Raw genomic sequence first — 16,921 nt, forward strand, 5'->3', positions numbered from 1 at the left:
CGTGAACGGATAATTCGCGAATAACAAGTATTCTGTAAGCCAGGTTGGAAGACATGTATATAACAAACGACAGTGTCGACTACGGATTCCTGTGTCGATGATGTCTTGTCTCGTTCACGGTATTCGTCTGTTGTAGACACACACCTTTTGGTAATACTCCTACTACTACTATAATTGATAGAAAAGCTAAAAATAATGTACCAGCTTCAAAACCGCTCGTTGCTGGCATCAGATAGAGAGCGGGCTCTTTTGACACAACAGGCTCGTAGCAAACTGATACGATGTGCACATAGCGATAAAAATACGGATCTAAACTTACGAATTCTGGTAGGCCACGCTAATTTGCTGGACCGTCTGGCATTGGAAGAAACGCAATGCGATGTCCAAACGTACAACTCGACAATTTTGGAAGAGTTCCAATCGGATTCCGAAAGCTCCGATTCGGGTTCCGATTCGGGTTCGGACTCAGAACTCGAATCTGACGCAAGCTTCGACGAAGAAGAAGACTTTGATTCGGATTTGGAAGATACCGATGAGTACTGTTACCGTCATAATGACAACGACGCTAATGAATTTCAGTCGCCAGCGGTGCCTTTGTACGAGATAGCCAAACACATTTACCGGCCTCACGACAACGAGAACGATAACGGTAACCGGAGCATGCGTTGCGAAACGACCACAACCGTGGTGACGCTTGCCAACGATGATGACGACGACGAAGACGATGATGATGATGATGATAATGGTAACAAATGGAGCGATGTCGCTTTCGACGACGACGACGACGCCGACGCCGATGATGAAACGGAGCGTATTTTGAGCTACTGGGACCGTCATCACCAACAACAGCGCCTCCACCACCATCACCACAGCGCGGTAAAGATAGAACGCGTTCCCGCGATACCTCTGATGTGCTAAGGATTCTACTTCTTTCCTTTCAGCACTTACGACGATTTTTCACGATTTTAACGACCCCCACCACCAACATCCGAAAAGAACACGATACACACTGCTTGTCAAGCCTGCAGATCTTCGTTGCTGTACTGTACATAATAGTAATCAAGAGCAACGGGAAATTCTCGACCTTCCAGGCCCAGCTTTGAACTTTACATTCTTTTTTCGTGACGCCGGCCAGAGCCATCTACAAATTAATATTCAACTAATAGATATATGAACAATTATAATAGAAATATAGACTAGACAAGAGCCACTAGAGACATAGAAGGGTATGTAACTAGACCGGTAATGTCCCTGGCTTCTTCCACTAAGTCTCAATGTTTCCTCTATATGCACCGGGAAAGATCACTTTTTCGTAAACTGTCGCTAACGTGCTAACTTGTCAGGAAACAAAGACACCACACACACACACCAGATTATCAGTTATCAAAAGCGTTTCCGTAAGCTGTGTAACCATTCATTATTGTATTGCACGCACATTATTTCGTAACATCCTGACTTTACGAGCCTGCTGTCTCTGTAGGTCGTTTTGATAAGGCCATTGTTCTCTCGAGCCAGCTAATTACAGCAGCGATAAGATTACCTAGATTATACATATATAGCGTCACCAGACTCAAGAGCGGAAAAGAGTCATTTGGACTCGTTAGTTGAGCATACAAAAGCCGCCTATCCGCTCGAGAAGACTCGTTTGTAACGTTATATAACCACTTTGTACTGAGCTGCTCAATTCGCACATGTCTAACGACTACACACCATTAGACGGTTCTACAAGGCCTTACAGAACCAGAAAGAATTGGATTCTTTCTGCATTTGCATTTGTTATAGTGCTCTCGGTTTTTGGAGCCTCTCGTATTGTCCACAATGCCTCAGAAACGCATCCCGAACCTTTGATGTGCGACAATGTGCATAAGTTGGACCATTTGCCCATTCAAAAAATCCAGAAACTACTCAATGACAAGGCCCTGTACAATGAGACCCTTGCCAAGCTACAGAACGCAGTCCGGGTACCAACAGAAATCTCCGACTCAGCAGTAAACCCTGAAGTGGACCCGGACCACGAAATATGGACACCTTTTAAACAACTGCACAAGCAGCTAGCCAAAGACTTTCCCACAATGTGGGACAAACTGGAAGTCGAACATGTCAACCATTATGGACTTATCATCACTTGGAAAGGGTCTAATTCAAAGCTCAAGCCCATTATGTTTGCAGCACATCAGGACGTCGTACCCGTTGAACGGAAGACGTGGGACCAGTGGGAACACAAGCCATTCTCCGGCGATATTACTGAGGATTCCGAATGGGGCACGCTTTTGTGGGGACGTGGTTCATTTGACGACAAAAACCAACTGATTGGCGTTTTGCAGACGTTGGAATATCTGCTGGTCCATGAACCTAAATTTCAGCCTCAGCGCAGCATCATTCTTGCATCTGGGTTCGATGAAGAAAGTGGAGGTCAGCTGGGAGCCGCGTACATTGCTAAAAACCTACATGAACGCTACGGTGATAACGGAATCCTCAGTATCATCGATGAAGGTGTGGTTGGCGTAAAGGAAGTCGACAACGTGTTGATGGCCGCCCCGGGGACCGCCGAAAAGGGTCGCTTCGACATGTGGATTCATCTCAACACTCCAGGTGGTCACTCGTCTGTGCCTCCAGACCATACGTCCATCGGGATTGCAGCTGAATTAATCACAGACATCGAAAGCGAGAAATTTCCAGCCCTTTTCACTGAAAGAAACCCTGTTTCGCAATACTACCGCTGCATAGCCAAAAACTCCGACAGTATAAGTCCTAGCGTGAAAAAGGACTTTGCACGGGCAATTCAAGACCCAAAAGCAAGAGGTCGCGTCTTGAAATACCTGTTTGAAACCGGAGGAAAGAAAACTGAGTATCTGTTCCGCAGTACGCACGCATTCGACCTGATTCACGGAGGAATCAAAGCCAATGCCTTGCCAGAGACTGTGTCAGTGTTTGTTGATTCACGGGTCGCTGTTGAGACCCCTACTGAAGAAATTAAAGAAGCGTTCATTGCTAAAGTTCTGAAAGTGGCTAAAAAATACAATCTTGGGGTCTCTACTCCAGACACAGTGCTTCTCGCAGCCACCTCTAACGGTAACTTTGTTTTAGAGTATGATGAACCGCTTGAATCGGCCCCAGTGTCGCCAGAAAACGAGGTATGGTCCGTTTTCGCCGGTGTCATTAAAACTTTCTACGAGGATGTGATTTTCCCAAAATCTCGCTACGACTCTCGTGAACTGGTCGTAGCTCCCAGCATCATGAGTGCCAACACAGACACCGCCCACTACTGGAATCTCACCGACAACATTTATCGTTATCAGCCGGGTTTTGCCATGGAGGACACATTGTCGACGATACATTCGGTGAACGAACACATCAACTTCGAAACAGTGATGCATGTAGTAGCATTCACATATAGCTACATTCATGCTGTCGATGCTTCGGAGCTTTGAAAAGAACGCTCGCTCGTCCAGACGAGTACCTCTTGCTAGCAGTACTCTAGTACTCGAGTACTGGATCTGTAAGTATAGTATATATTATGTATTAACCAGAACAGAAGTGGCAAACCTTATACCCATGAAGACTTAAACCCTAAAGTCGCACTCCAGACTGACCAATCGTGCCATTGTTAGCGTTCAAGACCACTCGAGTAGCAAAGCTTTCACTTTGAGCTTATAGTTCCTTTTTCCAGCGCTTAAAAAAGACCAAATATGTCCACTACCATCGCTTCAGAATATGCCAATGAAGTTAAAAATGTACCCATTGAACACCAATTCAACCCTTACTCTGACAATGGAGGTACAATTCTAGGTATTGCAGGCGAGGATTTTGCAGTTCTGGCGGGTGACACCAGACACACAACAGATTACTCGATCAACTCGCGGTACGAACCTAAGGTTTTCGAATGTGGCGATAACATTGTGATATCTGCAAACGGATTTGCAGCTGATGGAACAGCACTTGTGAAGAGATTCCAAAACAATTTGAAATGGTACCATTTCGATCACAACAACAAGAAAATGAGCATGAAATCCGCGGCCCGTAACATCCAGCATTTGCTGTACGGGAAACGGTTTTTTCCTTACTATGTGCACACAATCATTGCTGGGCTTGACGAAGAGGGTAAGGGCGCAGTATATTCGTTCGACCCTGTAGGATCGTACGAAAGGGAACAGTGTCGTGCCGGTGGTGCCGCAGCTTCTCTTATAATGCCGTTTTTGGACAACCAGGTCAATTTCAAAAATCAGTACGAGCCAGATAGCGATGGAACTAAACCTAGGCCGGTGAAGTTCTTGTCCGTGGAGGAAGTGGTACAGCTGGTGAGAGATGCGTTTTCGTCGGCGACGGAAAGACACATTCATGTTGGTGACGGTGTCGAGATCCTGATAGTCACAAAGGAGGGCGTCCGCACCGAGTATTTCCCACTGAAACGAGACTGAGGGCCAGGTTGTGTATGTGAAAGTAAGTACTACCTATAAGGATACATTCGAGTTTTTTTTAGTGCGAGTATGGCTGTATAGATGATGCTCAGAAGGTCGATTTATTCAATGAGGTAGTTCAAAGCCTGCGCCCTTGATGACCTTCTTGTAGTAGATGTAGAAGAAATCAGAGTACAAAGCGGTTTGCAACAGACCTGTGAATACCGACAGTTTCTCCAATCTGCCTTCGGTATAATAACGCCAGATCCAATTGGGGATGTACAACGCACGATACAGACCCAAGGCGAAAATGTAGTGAGTGGTCAACGTGCCGGCTTTGCCAGAACGCGACAGCATGAACAATTGCGGCAAAATCGCCACACTTTCAAGCCACAAGGAGAAACTCCAACACAGTTCCAAAACCGTGAATTTATAGTTGAAAACCAATGCCAATATGGCACAGGGTCCAACCAGGTATTTAATTTGGAACGTGTCACGAGCCATCATATCTTTGTAGGCCACTGCGTTCCTAGTTTTGCATTCCTGAATCAACTGGATGACTCTTACAGACGCCCCAATGAACACCATTTTCATCAGCGTATTGTACACAGATTTCCACCGGAACGTCAGCAGGTCCAAATACCTTGTGCAGAACACCAGAACATACAAAAGCTGTGTTTTCAACGAGATTCCGTCTACCTGTCGCGTTTTTTGAACGGTTCTCAGTAAAATAACGATACTTGCCAAGTGCGACAAATCACCCAAAATACGGAATATGTTGAACATGGCACTAGTGATGAGATACTTGTTGTTGAAAGAACGGCAATAAGAGGAGCGGAAAAGACGGGATTTTCACCAATGGAAAGCCAATTGCGTTTCAGTCTTTGAGGTGCTTAATATGCCCGATTATTGAAGCTCAAGTCAAGATTCAACCTGAAGTTAAGGTCCAAACTTGGATTTTTTGTTGAAGTTCAATGGTGTCTCTTGTATATATATATATATATATATATTATTGAAATTTGAAGGTCTTAAAATGATCACGTGACGGATATGGGATTCGAAATCGATCCTTCATAGTTCCCGTAAGATATCGAAAATGGAACTATCGTCGTCTTCTAGATTATAATAGTCAGTTTGGTCTTCAACGTCTTGTTCCTGTGCCGTTATGTTGTCGATAAAAATTTCACCGGTCAAATTAGGGTCAAATCCCGTATAGTTAGGGTCTCCCCATATATTGGCGGGCCCTGACATTAAGCTTGTCTCATGAATGCTGACATTGGGCAGCGTTTCGAGATAGTCACGACATTTGTGAGAGTCGACGGCATCTGGGGCACCGCATTTGTCAATAATTTGGGTCAGAATTTCGTTGGCTTGGCTGTTTAAAACGACGCATCCTCTACGCCATTCAATTCTTATTTCTGTAAAGACATCTTGGGCAGAAGGTTTGGGAATGAGGAAAATCAGCGTGGGGGTGAGCCGAACTTGGAACCGATGCGTCCATGTGGCTGTGGATTCGCTAGCGGCATCGATTCGAAATATTTGGATATTCCTGGTTGTGTGATCTAATTTGTCCAGAACGCTAGTGGACTGTTCGCCTGCAAACAGCTCAATTAGCCCCGAATCCATCCACGGCGACACAAACACCAGCAAGGTCACACGGGTGTTTAGATCTAGCGACTCCGATAAGTCGTCCACATTACGGATATTGGATTCTCGCCATTTTGGCAAAAGACCAGTGTAGCGTCCCACAAATGATGCCAGCGAGACCAGATCTCGCTTTCCATGGAACTTTCCGGAATACGAGCTTCTTTTGGAGTCCTGGAGGTCGCCAGCAGCGTCAAAAAGTATTAGTTCCGGGAAACTGCGTACACCCATTTCACGGGCAAATCCGGTAGCCCTTTTACCATCCACTTTCACCAACGCTAGATTGTCGTGGAACAGGGTTTCCATATAAGAAAAATTGGGCTCCAGTTCTTCGCAGTAACGGCACCCGTGCATATACAGCATGACCAAAATCGGTATTTTACTGGAGCCAAGAATGCTGTGAACATCGTCCGTCGTCTCAACGTCTATAATCGTGCCAAGAACGGTTTTCAAGGCGGTGAAAATTACCAAGAATACCACAATGCGACTAGCTCCATTGAGATGGTGTTCAAGTCTCATGAGACCCGGTATTTGCATGCGGGATAGTTAGATTTTTCCAGGTTGTCGGGCCTTACGGACGAAAAGTTAATTGAGCTCATCTCATCTCGTCAACTCTTGCATCCCACATCATGACAAAAACAGCTTGGATCTTCGCCAAACCAACAGCACGGCGGCCACAATGGGGTTTTTCTACGACAACAGCGTAATCGTGCTGATTCAAAAGGTGTTCAGACGGCCTGCGGACGTGACGATGTGGCTTTTTACCGGGATGATCGTCGTGGGCACCCTTTACACGATGATCGCTGTGGGGCCGCAGCCCAAGCCACGCAGAGACCGTTAACTGACAAGCGCGATGGTGCTTCAAGTATGCAAATTCCGGGACATTGTCTGGAAGCTGGATTTCCAGTTCCCACCGGGACGGGTTTTTTAGTGCTCATCCCTAGCTTACTATGTATGTACATTCAAATATGATACCATTCCAAGCAAATATTGATCCAAGAGTCTACGAATGTACGGAACACCAATGTGTTGAAATTTCGAAGGATGTGGTGGTGGTCGTGGTCGTCGTCGTCGTCGTCACACACTCACCACTCCCCATATGTGTCGTTTTCTCGTTTCTCGAGTCGATCCTCTGTTCAATTGCCCAGCTAACTCTTCTGGTCATTTATCTAGTCGATCGGAAAGCGCCATCTACCCGTTTATCCACTCATACATCTACTCGTTGCTCCAGTCATGCTACACGTAGTGGCTTTCCCACAATCGATTATAATAGCCATTATTAATGTCTGCAACTTACCTTCTTATCCATCACTTTCCCTTCTCCATTCTAACCACGTATACCAACGATTAACGCAGTCAAACACAGTTTAAAATGGTCAAAGCAGGTATGTAGCGGTACCCCACGCCTTCTGCGCGCTCAAAAACATATACTAAACCTTAATTCACTCTTCAGTTGCTGTTCTAAGAGGAGATGCCGGTGTGTCAGGTCTAGTGCATCTTGAGCAAACTTCGGAAAGCTCTCCTACCACCGTGAAGTACGAAATCACCGGTTTCGATGGGAACTCGGAACACGGGTTCCATGTGCACCAATTCGGTGACAACACCAACGGTTGCACCTCTGCAGGCCCTCATTTTAACCCTTTCAACAAGACACATGGCGCGCCTAGTGACGACACCAGACACGTTGGGGACTTGGGTAACATCTTGGCTGACGTCAAGGGTGTTGCTAAGGGCTCTCTACCTGACGTGCTTGTCAAGTTGATCGGACCAACCTCTGTGGTTGGCCGTACCATGGTCGTGCACGGTGGCAAAGACGATTTGGGTAAGGGCGGAGACGAGGAATCTCTCAAGACCGGTAACGCTGGCGCGAGATCTGCTTGCGGTGTCATTGGTCTCTGCAACTGAATATAACGATCCTCAATTTCAAGACACATATGTATGTACTCAAATATGTCCTATAATATTCGCTCAAAGCCTGCAGTCATTTCATGAGCATATGATTGGTGATTCTCCCCTTTTTTCGATCCAGATTGAACGTGGCAATTGCTACAACGCAATGCTTATTATGTTCATGCATTTTCTGTTTTTTTTGGTTGTTTGGTATGATACACGCTAGCTATTCTTCTATATACCGTACTCAGTTTAAAACTCGGCACGCTCTTGTGGGTTCCTTTCCTCGGCCATGAGCTTGTCTAAGACGCCAGCGGACGCGGCTATCAGTCCCAAGAAAGGTTGCGATGGATCCAAAACCTTTGACATGTACTCTGGATGATATTGAGTAGCCACAAAGTAAGGATGGTTGCGTAGTTCTAGAATCTCGCATCTCTGGCCCGTTTCGTCTCTTCCGACAAACATGAATCCATGCTCTTCTAGTTCGGGAACCAATTTAGGGTTGACCTCGTAACGGTGACGATGTCTTTCATGAACCTCACTGGCATCGTCGTACAATTTGCGGATCTTAGACCATTCAGAGTCTAATTGGAAAATCGTAGGTCTCAATCCAAGACGCATAGTTCCTCCCATGTTTTCCTTGTCAATTTCAGGCATGTACACAACACCTTGGTTCTCCTCGGGACAATCTGGGTCGAATTCCGCAGATGTTATATCCTTTTTGCCCAAAACATTACGAGCAAATTCCAAAGTGGCCACTTGCAGACCCAAACAAACACCTAGGTAGGGAATGTTGTTCTCACGAGCCCATTTGGCAGCCAAAATCATTCCTTCAACACCTCTGAGTCCAAATCCACCTGGAACCAAGATTCCGTCTGCTGAGCTCAACTTATTCCATGCGGTATGGAATTTGCCCTTTTCAGTCTCGTTGGTCTCAGGTTCCAAATCGGATGCTTCAACCCAAACGATTTCTAGCCTACGGCGACACTTCATGCTCGAGTGTTCCAATGACTTAATAACCGACAAATACGAATCTTTCAAGTTGGTGTATTTGCCCACCAATGCGATCTTGACGCACTCGAAAGACTCGTCGATCGAGGTTGTGAGGTCTTTCCATCTGCGTAGCAGACTGTCACCGCGCTTCTTCTCGTCAGCGTTCAAAGTCAAGTCGTCGAGCTTCAAACGTTTGCAAAGGTAGTCAATCATTTTCTGTTGCAACAGCAATAGCGGAACATGGTAAGTCGAGTTAACGTCGTGTACGTTCACGACTTGTTCAGGACCCACATGACAGAACATGGCGATCTTGTTGATAGTTGGGTCGTCCAACTTCTCGGAGCAACGGCATGCGATCATATCTGGGTTCAAACCTAGCGAACGGAGGTCTTTGATAGCAGCCTGAGTGGGTTTCGTTTTCTGCTCGCCGTGAATAACGGGAACCAACGACACATGGATGAGCGAGAAGTTTTCTTTGCCCACACGGAACTGGAACTGTCTGAGGGCTTCTACGAAAGGCGCACTTTCGATGTCACCCACAGTTCCACCCAGTTCAATGATACAAACGTCAGGTTCCTTACCAGAGTCGTCCACTGGCACTTTAGCCACCCGTTCGATCCAGTCCTGGATCGCATCGGTCAAATGCGGAACCACTTGCACGGTTTTGCCCAGATAATCGCCCTTACGTTCGCGAGAGATGACGTGCGAGTACATTTTACCGGTTGTGATATTGTGGTCCTTGGTCAAAGTGACACCTAGGTAACGTTCGTAGTTGCCCAGATCCAAGTCTGTTTCTCCTCCGTCGTTCAGGACAAAGCATTCTCCGTGTTCCAGCGGGGACATTGTCCCAGCATCGATATTCATGTATGGGTCAATCTTGATGGATGTCACTCGCAAGCCAAGCGTTTTGAGCAACATCCCGGTCGAGGACGCTAACACACCTTTTCCGATTCCTGAAATTACACCACCGGACACTATAACGTACTTCATTTTCAATAGCTACTGCGGTTTCGATACTCTTATTCTCTGACGGCCCACTGGTCTTTACCACGTACAAGTTATGCTGCAAAAACTCGACGTTTTTAAACGCTGGAAACTCCAAATCTACACAGTAAGAACTACAAAAAAAAAACAAGATCAAGACAAATGCAAGGGGTGAGTGAAGAAACGTAAGTGAGATTCCATTGATAAATAGTTCTGATCAATATGGTCAAAGTAGAGCTTTTCTTTCGTCTTTATATACTGTTCTTCTCGACAAGTGAAAAATTCTGAGTGGTCGCGTTGCACGGCTCATCGCCTCTGGAGAAGAAAAAGAAACAAAGGAAGAACGTGATACTATAGCGACGCGATGAGATCCGCATAGCGCCCATATCTGTTTGCGAAACGCGTGGACGTGTGGTACGTGGAAGAAGGTAGGAATACAGCCGCTAGCTAGGGAGAAAAACGGGCAAAAATGGTGTTGAATAGAGTAGTTTCGAGATTTTGTTAAAGAGAAGGGGAGAGCGGGGAGTTTGAAGAGCGTGATAAACTGTACACGGACCTTTGAGTGTCAAATGCGGGGATGAAGTGTGAAGAAGGCTCTGTTGTGAATTCTAAGCATCTTTTTGTTTGGCTTCTTGTCTCGAAGATTGAGTTCTGAAATTATATTGGCCTTCATCTAATGTATATAGAATTAATTTATACTGGCCTTGAAAATGGTGTCAGGATACAACAACCGTTGTACACCCTTGGTAATGACTCCTCTTGATGGCGAGTTGACACTTTTAGTTTAACGGGGCTCCTAGGTGTATTTTCCGTCACTCTATCTTGTTTACACAGAACGGAATTGTGAGTTGGGCAGAGCTTGGCCTTCAGACTAGCTCTTTGAAATTTAATTGCAGGTTGGTAAAGGTGGTACGGGATGTTCTATTGCTATAATTGCCACTTTTCCGTTCCTGTGAGAGACTTTAATAGTTGTTGACAATGCTTAGTGCCAAATCCTGTCGCTGTTACGGCGCACGTGATCTGATCACCCGCTAGCACTGTTATGAGCGGGAACACTTGAATATCGGTCTCGCCTAGAGTTTAAGCCTTCTCTGGCCTTTTAAGCGCATTATACCTGCATTTATGAGTGTGTGACCGTTTTGAACTAATAATAAGAGCTCAAGAATTTTTGGCACTCCTTCTCGTACGCAAATGGTGAAAATCTGGCACATCCAGAATCAATTCCTCTGCTGGGTTTGGCCACCATCCAAGCAGTTATCGCTACTGCACTTGAACCAACCTTCGCTACTTGGCAGTACAGATCCAACTTTAGCGATGAATAATTATGCGGGGAAGACCTTTAAGCAGCAGAAACTAACCAGCACAACATGACAATAGGGAACTTCGTGCCTCATTTTAAAAAAGGTTTTCAGTGGAGAGCAAGGTTGGCATTTTTATAGCCTCTGTCCGCACAATTCTTTCAATTTACGTCAATGCGTTTCTGGACCTCGAAAATAGTATTCTCAACACGAACAAGACCTTCGCTATTCGAAAGTGAAGCTTCCGATCACACCAAGATCAAAAGCTAGACTTATCAGACCTGCGTCTTGAGATGGGTCTCCAAATTCACATCATACCCAACTCCGGGGTTTTTCACGCAAAACTTAAAATGTTTTGAACCCTCCTTTGAAGCTTCCATATTTTTGAATATTCTTTTCCACACAGTTCTCATCCGCTTTCACCCAAGAACTCCAGCCACTCGTCAACAGTTTCGTTAGTGCCCTGATACCCACTTTGGACAATTATCGCGACCAGCAACTCTCTCAGCACTTCATTTTCTTCCTCCAAAAACTTTTCCTTACTACCTAACCCAGAGTCCTGTGTTTTTTCCGGAATCCCAACAATTTCTTCGTCTTTTGTCCAGCTTCTGACTTCGTTAGCCACTGGTTTGATTCTGTCAAGTAGCTTTCCGTACTTCTCCCGTTCCTCTGTTAAGCGCGAAACCAATCTTAGTTTCTCATCTTGGTGGCGTACAACGTAGCCGTCTTCATCGTAATTCTGTCTCATCAAATCAAAAAGTCTAGAGCTAAGTTTACCATCGTTTGTCATAGCTTTAGCCATTGGACTCGTCATAGCCATCGAGCATTGTAACTGTCGTCTTATTTCCATTGCCGATTTGTCTCTAGCTATCAGCCCTTTTCTCACAAGATACAATTCATCCAGCACCTCAAGAAGCTCCCGATATACCTGAACATGATGATCCTCTAGCTCTTGTATCGTTGACTCCATAGGCTTTGGGTTTACCATATGCACACTGGATAAGAATCACCTTAATTACCACCACTATTATATTCAGCCATGCACTGAACAAAACCCATCAAGAACTTTGGGAAGCTTTGAGATGACTGAAAGCTTGCCCCCAATCTACAATTTCCCACCACTGTATACATGCCAGCCCAATGTGTTGATCAGAGAACAGCAGCTCACTACATGGTGCGATCTACTCCTGGAGTTTTCCAAGAAGAATAAAGCTTGGTGTGTAAATCAAGAAGGAAGTATAGTTCGAGATCTTGAAACTGGTGATAATAGCATCTTCAAGAACCAAACGATTCAGAGAACGGCCCCGGCTCCATTTGTGGATCAAATTTGGAGCAGAATGGTGGAAACGCAAAAAGCCGTCAAACTCGATAATGGACAATACCTAATGCTCTGGAGAAGCCTTGAACAGTGGAGTTCCGTATTTTTACAATGGTTTGAAACAGCAGGGAAGCTAAACCAAGTAGTAACCTTGTATGAGCTACTAGAGGGTGATGAATCGCTCGAGTGGGAATTTCATGAGATGCACCATAAACTGTGTGAGCTGTGCTTGCAAAAACTGCGCGATAGAGGCAGAGCTACATTATTGAAGGAGCAAAACAGGATTGTGGGTGTGAAAGTGCTATGATTAGCGTTTCAGCGGTAAACGTTTCTAAAAGATGAGAAAGTCGTAACTTTTTTACACGAGCTATGTACATGGAGGATGCTTTCTGAGGAACATAAGGCGTAGAACGCGGGGCAAGAAAGAGTTTCTTGTGTTTTTGCTGGTCGCCCTCTTTCTATGAAAGCCCCGAGTATAGTCTGTTGTTGACCACAGACCAGTTTAAGTTATCTAGCACGTTTCTGATGTACTGGGCTCTGCCTTTGACCCCGTAATCGTGCAAATAAGCCTGGTCCCACAAACTCACAGCGATCAACGGCATGGTCCAGTCCTCGACTTTCCCGCCTTCTTTAACCAGAGCGCGAACGGCTTCCAATTGCGAAAACTCTTCAAGCTTTAGAGCTGAGTTGAGATCAAACGACTGATTGCGGGGGAAATAATAAGGTGTTCCGTTGTTTTGAATAGTGAGTATGTGCAATTCCTTGTCGCTGTTTTCGACCAGAAATAGCCAACCTTGGCCTAAGACGTCCGCTTCCGATCTCCTGACCATTTCTTCCTTGAATTCTTCCCAGGTGCATTTGTACTGTTCCTCGATGAGGTTTCTAAACAATCTGGACGGGGCTGTGCTTGTAGACGATGGTATTATGTTCTCAACAAAGAGATGGTTGTTGTGAGCTGCCGATGCCAGATTGAATATGTGAGTCTGGAATGGCTTTTTGGCCGTATTTAGTACTAAATGAAACGGCAAATATGCCTCCAACGACGTTCCTGCGGTTGCAAGTGTCAATTTATCACATAGGCTTTGTTGGTAGTCATTCCATGCAATTTTGAACCCAGAGGCACTCAAAACGTTCTGAATGCCTTTCTCCACTAAACTGTCATTTTTTAGCTTGGGAACGCTGTGAATATTTCTGCGAGCCACGAATCGAAGCATTTTGATACTTGTACTACGTGAACAAGACCTTGTGGAAGACCTAGAACCCCAGAATCAACTCGATGAGCTCGATCCTTTAGTTTTTCACTCACCATCGTCTATTAAAATTTTTGAAATACTGAAAAATGACCTAATATACTATACACTGGTGATCGAACAGGTCGATCAGGATTACAGGAATTAAAGAGCTTATCCTTGTTTGAATAACAAAGGCTCACGACCAGCAAATATGACAAGCTCGAACTCTTGAAATTGCTGCTCAACGGGAGCTGGCTTTGTGGAAATTTCCGCCGTTGAAGAAGCTTGCTTGTAGCTTTCGACACAGAATTTCGGAAATATTCTGGCAGCGTCAGCAAAGACTGTTGAAGAAAAGCTGTGGATAATTGCAAGTGGTTCATCTAGATTGCATATTTTGCCGTAATTATGGATATCCAGCTAAACGTAGTTTTAAAATCAACGGCTTTTTTTCTCTGACGCTACGAATGTCACACAACTCTTGGTTGGATTTGTTCGCACCCATGAAAGCCTTGATTTCAAGTTATAGAATTTGATAGCGATAGTTTATAAAGCATTTCTACAAGCATAGACTGTTCCCCTTAGCGTTTGTTCTAATCTTAAGCTTTATGTCAACGTAATCGGACTATATTGACGTACTATATATTGGACCTCTAATTTCAGCATTAACTTGATTTCGGGGCAATCGGTCTCCATACTGTCAAAAGGGACATCAAAAAGACACTACGCAAGCTGTCAGTTTATTTATCCTGAGCAATACAAGCGATCCAGCTGTAGGCTTGTCGAACGGATCTTCTAGCTGCAATATCGACCTCTCAAAGAACTTAAGCCTTAACAGCGCTCTTTAAAGATGTTTGCTCGATTGGTTGCCCGCAGGTGGTACTCGCCACTTCCACGAGCGACAAGGCATCGATCGTTGCCCAGGCGTGAATCAAAAGGTTTTGGAAACGATAACAATCCAGACTTATCAATAATCAGAAATGGGGAGCCTTCAAATACTATCATTCAAAGTCACCATCCAATCGCCACTACTATCCTCAATGAGCCTACAGTGGTCGTTGAAAGACAAATGGAGATGATGAACGTTTTCCTTGGGTTCGAACAAGCTAATAAATACGTGATACTGGATGCCCTTGGAAATCGAATTGGCTACATGCAAGAAAGAGACTTCGGAATTGCAAAGGCCGTGATGAGACAGTTTTACAGACTTCACCGACCATTCGTGGTCGACGTTTTTGACAACTGGGGAAATGTGCTTCTGACTATCAAAAGACCTTTTTCATGGATCAATTCCCACATCAAAGCCATTTTGCCCGATGACATAGCGCTGGATGCAAGCGCACGACCTGAAAGTGCATCTGCGTCATTTGGCTCTGTTCCTACTCCACAGACTACATCTACGCTTGGGGAAGCAGGAACGCTGGTTGGGGAAAGTGTTCAAAACTGGCACCTGTGGCGGCGTCGATACGAGCTCTTTCAGCGCGACAGTAATGCTGGAGGCTCGTTCAATCAGTTTGCACAAATTGATGCTCCTTTTCTGAGTTTCGAGTTTCCTCTGGTAGACGAAAAGAACAAAATCATAGCTACAGTTGACAGAAACTGGGTAGGGCTCGGAAGAGAACTGTTCACAGACACCGGTGTCTACATTGTGCGAATGGACTCTACGCGAAGCTTCCAAGGTGTGTACCCACCCGAAAGTCTCAGTGATCAAATACTAGACCTCGATCAAAGAGCAGTTCTTCTGGCTAACGCAGTTTCCATAGATTTCGATTATTTTTCCAGACATTCTCGCCAAGGCGGTGGGCTTATTGGGTTTGGAGATTACGGAGAATAGTTTGTTGATGCGTCCTAACGGTCCACCAACAGAATAGTATGATAAAGCGATTTTTCAGGACTACTCGAAAGCATATATTCTACGATTTCCACATGAGTGGTAGGATCGTTCAAATCTGAAGTATAGCTTCAGTAAAACATAACGATACCCAAGAAGAACATCTCAGTGTTAGCTAGTCTACATTGTGCTGGTAGCGAAATCTACTCATTTATCTACTTGTATTTCTACCCAGTCTTTGAGTCGATATTCATTATATACATCAAAAGTATAAGGTATCATTGATACAGTCCAGTAAAGCTACCATTATCGACCCAAAATCCATTGCCAAATGTCTTGGAATACTATCGAATCAGACGCAGGCATCTTCACGCAGCTTGTCAAAGACCTAGGTGTTTCCGGTGTCGAGTTCGCTGAGATTTCCACGTTAGATACGTTACAAGAAGAACTTGCAGGAGTACTTTACGGCGCGATCTTTTTGTTCAAATACAACGCCTCTGATCACTCCAAGGACTCACCAGTTCAAGGGGAATACGATTTCGATTACCCAAATTCTCTTTTTTTTGCCAACCAAACGATTCAAAATGCATGTGGAACGTTGGCGGTGTTGAACACTTTGCTGTCACTCTCTAAAGACCATCCAAAGGAGATAGAACTTGGATCGACGCTCTCGGAGTTTGTGGATTTCACCTCGGCTTTCAGGGACTCTGAACTGCGTGGTGAGAGTATTTCCAATTCCGATCATATCAGGAACGTTCATAACTCGTTTTCCAGTCCGGATCCTTTTGTGCTTGACGAAAAGCACCAAGATCCAGATCGGCCCTCTGCTGATGTCTTTCATTTTACAAGCTTTATTGAGCATGAAGGTGTGCTGTATGAACTTGACGGACTTCGTCCTGCACCTATCATTCATCGCGATCTGGTTAACGAAACTCAAGACAAGCTCAAATTTGCCCAGAATGTCACCACTGCACTACAAAAACGTATGCAGCTGGCTCTACACTCTAGCGGCAAGTTTTCCGTCATTGCTATTCACAGAGACACAATGGACTACCTCAACAGCTTGAAAGATGAAGGTGCAATCACAGACTATGACTACGAGCTAAGACAAGCAGAAGAGTTGGCCAAGCGGGAGTCCTGGAGCAAGGAAATTTCGTACAGAAGACAAAACCTGCACGGTTTGGTGTTCGAGCTTGCCAAACAGGTGGCATGTTCGATGTCAGATGAAGAATTCTCAGCTCAAATCGTCCGTGCGCAAAAGGCCACTCAGGACCGCTTACAGAAATTTAACAGAAGCGAGTAATAACAGACGAAAAACCGTCTGGCTAAGGCCGAGA

The 16,921-nt window shown here is 45.1% G+C and overlaps 13 protein-coding genes across 13 annotated transcripts; 8 read left to right on the top strand and 5 right to left on the bottom strand.

Moving 5' to 3' along the window:
- Positions 1-195: 195 nt before the first annotated feature.
- ECM13 (LALA0S02e10660g1_1) lies at positions 196-918 on the top strand (the record flags this gene model as incomplete). Its single annotated transcript, XM_022774042.1, has 1 exon — positions 196-918. One exon carries the CDS (start codon positions 196-198, stop codon positions 916-918), a length of 723 nt encoding a protein of 240 aa, XP_022627508.1.
- A 773-nt stretch (positions 919-1,691) lies between these two features.
- On the top strand, positions 1,692-3,431 carry LALA0_S02e10682g (LALA0S02e10682g1_1; the record flags this gene model as incomplete). Its single annotated transcript, XM_022774044.1, has 1 exon — positions 1,692-3,431. One exon carries the CDS (start codon positions 1,692-1,694, stop codon positions 3,429-3,431), a length of 1,740 nt encoding a protein of 579 aa, XP_022627509.1.
- Positions 3,432-3,689: 258 nt separating this feature from the next.
- PRE7 (LALA0S02e10704g1_1) lies at positions 3,690-4,418 on the top strand (the record flags this gene model as incomplete). Its single annotated transcript, XM_022774045.1, has 1 exon — positions 3,690-4,418. One exon carries the CDS (start codon positions 3,690-3,692, stop codon positions 4,416-4,418), a length of 729 nt encoding a protein of 242 aa, XP_022627510.1.
- A 105-nt stretch (positions 4,419-4,523) lies between these two features.
- ERD2 (LALA0S02e10726g1_1) lies at positions 4,524-5,183 on the bottom strand (the record flags this gene model as incomplete). Its single annotated transcript, XM_022774046.1, has 1 exon — positions 4,524-5,183. One exon carries the CDS (start codon positions 5,181-5,183, stop codon positions 4,524-4,526), a length of 660 nt encoding a protein of 219 aa, XP_022627511.1.
- Positions 5,184-5,468: 285 nt separating this feature from the next.
- LALA0_S02e10748g (LALA0S02e10748g1_1) lies at positions 5,469-6,578 on the bottom strand (the record flags this gene model as incomplete). Its single annotated transcript, XM_022774047.1, has 1 exon — positions 5,469-6,578. The coding sequence occupies one exon, from the start codon at positions 6,576-6,578 to the stop codon at positions 5,469-5,471; it is 1,110 nt and encodes a 369-aa protein (XP_022627512.1).
- Positions 6,579-6,720: 142 nt separating this feature from the next.
- On the top strand, positions 6,721-6,882 carry MIN6 (LALA0S02e10770g1_1; the record flags this gene model as incomplete). Its single annotated transcript, XM_022774048.1, has 1 exon — positions 6,721-6,882. The coding sequence occupies one exon, from the start codon at positions 6,721-6,723 to the stop codon at positions 6,880-6,882; it is 162 nt and encodes a 53-aa protein (XP_022627513.1).
- A 26-nt stretch (positions 6,883-6,908) lies between these two features.
- Positions 6,909-7,946, top strand: SOD1 (LALA0S02e10792g1_1; the record flags this gene model as incomplete). The annotated part of the gene is made up of 2 exons (XM_022774049.1): positions 6,909-6,993; positions 7,495-7,946. The coding sequence occupies 2 exons, from the start codon at positions 6,909-6,911 to the stop codon at positions 7,944-7,946; spliced, it is 537 nt and encodes a 178-aa protein (XP_022627514.1).
- Positions 7,947-8,183: 237 nt separating this feature from the next.
- Positions 8,184-9,914, bottom strand: LALA0_S02e10814g (LALA0S02e10814g1_1; the record flags this gene model as incomplete). The annotated part of the gene is made up of 1 exon (XM_022774050.1): positions 8,184-9,914. The coding sequence occupies one exon, from the start codon at positions 9,912-9,914 to the stop codon at positions 8,184-8,186; it is 1,731 nt and encodes a 576-aa protein (XP_022627515.1).
- Positions 9,915-11,615: 1,701 nt separating this feature from the next.
- MCM16 (LALA0S02e10836g1_1) lies at positions 11,616-12,176 on the bottom strand (the record flags this gene model as incomplete). The annotated part of the gene is made up of 1 exon (XM_022774051.1): positions 11,616-12,176. One exon carries the CDS (start codon positions 12,174-12,176, stop codon positions 11,616-11,618), a length of 561 nt encoding a protein of 186 aa, XP_022627516.1.
- A 112-nt stretch (positions 12,177-12,288) lies between these two features.
- VPS25 (LALA0S02e10858g1_1) lies at positions 12,289-12,831 on the top strand (the record flags this gene model as incomplete). Its single annotated transcript, XM_022774052.1, has 1 exon — positions 12,289-12,831. One exon carries the CDS (start codon positions 12,289-12,291, stop codon positions 12,829-12,831), a length of 543 nt encoding a protein of 180 aa, XP_022627517.1.
- Positions 12,832-12,982: 151 nt separating this feature from the next.
- Positions 12,983-13,738, bottom strand: RSM26 (LALA0S02e10880g1_1; the record flags this gene model as incomplete). The annotated part of the gene is made up of 1 exon (XM_022774053.1): positions 12,983-13,738. One exon carries the CDS (start codon positions 13,736-13,738, stop codon positions 12,983-12,985), a length of 756 nt encoding a protein of 251 aa, XP_022627518.1.
- Positions 13,739-14,603: 865 nt separating this feature from the next.
- AIM25 (LALA0S02e10902g1_1) lies at positions 14,604-15,587 on the top strand (the record flags this gene model as incomplete). The annotated part of the gene is made up of 1 exon (XM_022774056.1): positions 14,604-15,587. One exon carries the CDS (start codon positions 14,604-14,606, stop codon positions 15,585-15,587), a length of 984 nt encoding a protein of 327 aa, XP_022627519.1.
- Positions 15,588-15,915: 328 nt separating this feature from the next.
- On the top strand, positions 15,916-16,887 carry LALA0_S02e10924g (LALA0S02e10924g1_1; the record flags this gene model as incomplete). The annotated part of the gene is made up of 1 exon (XM_022774057.1): positions 15,916-16,887. One exon carries the CDS (start codon positions 15,916-15,918, stop codon positions 16,885-16,887), a length of 972 nt encoding a protein of 323 aa, XP_022627520.1.
- Between the last annotated feature and the right edge of the window lie 34 nt (positions 16,888-16,921).

This window comes from Lachancea lanzarotensis, scaffold LALA0S02 (genome assembly GCF_000938715.1).
Source record: "Lachancea lanzarotensis genome assembly LALA0, scaffold LALA0S02, whole genome shotgun sequence".
Lineage (NCBI taxonomy): Eukaryota > Fungi > Ascomycota > Saccharomycetes > Saccharomycetales > Saccharomycetaceae > Lachancea > Lachancea lanzarotensis.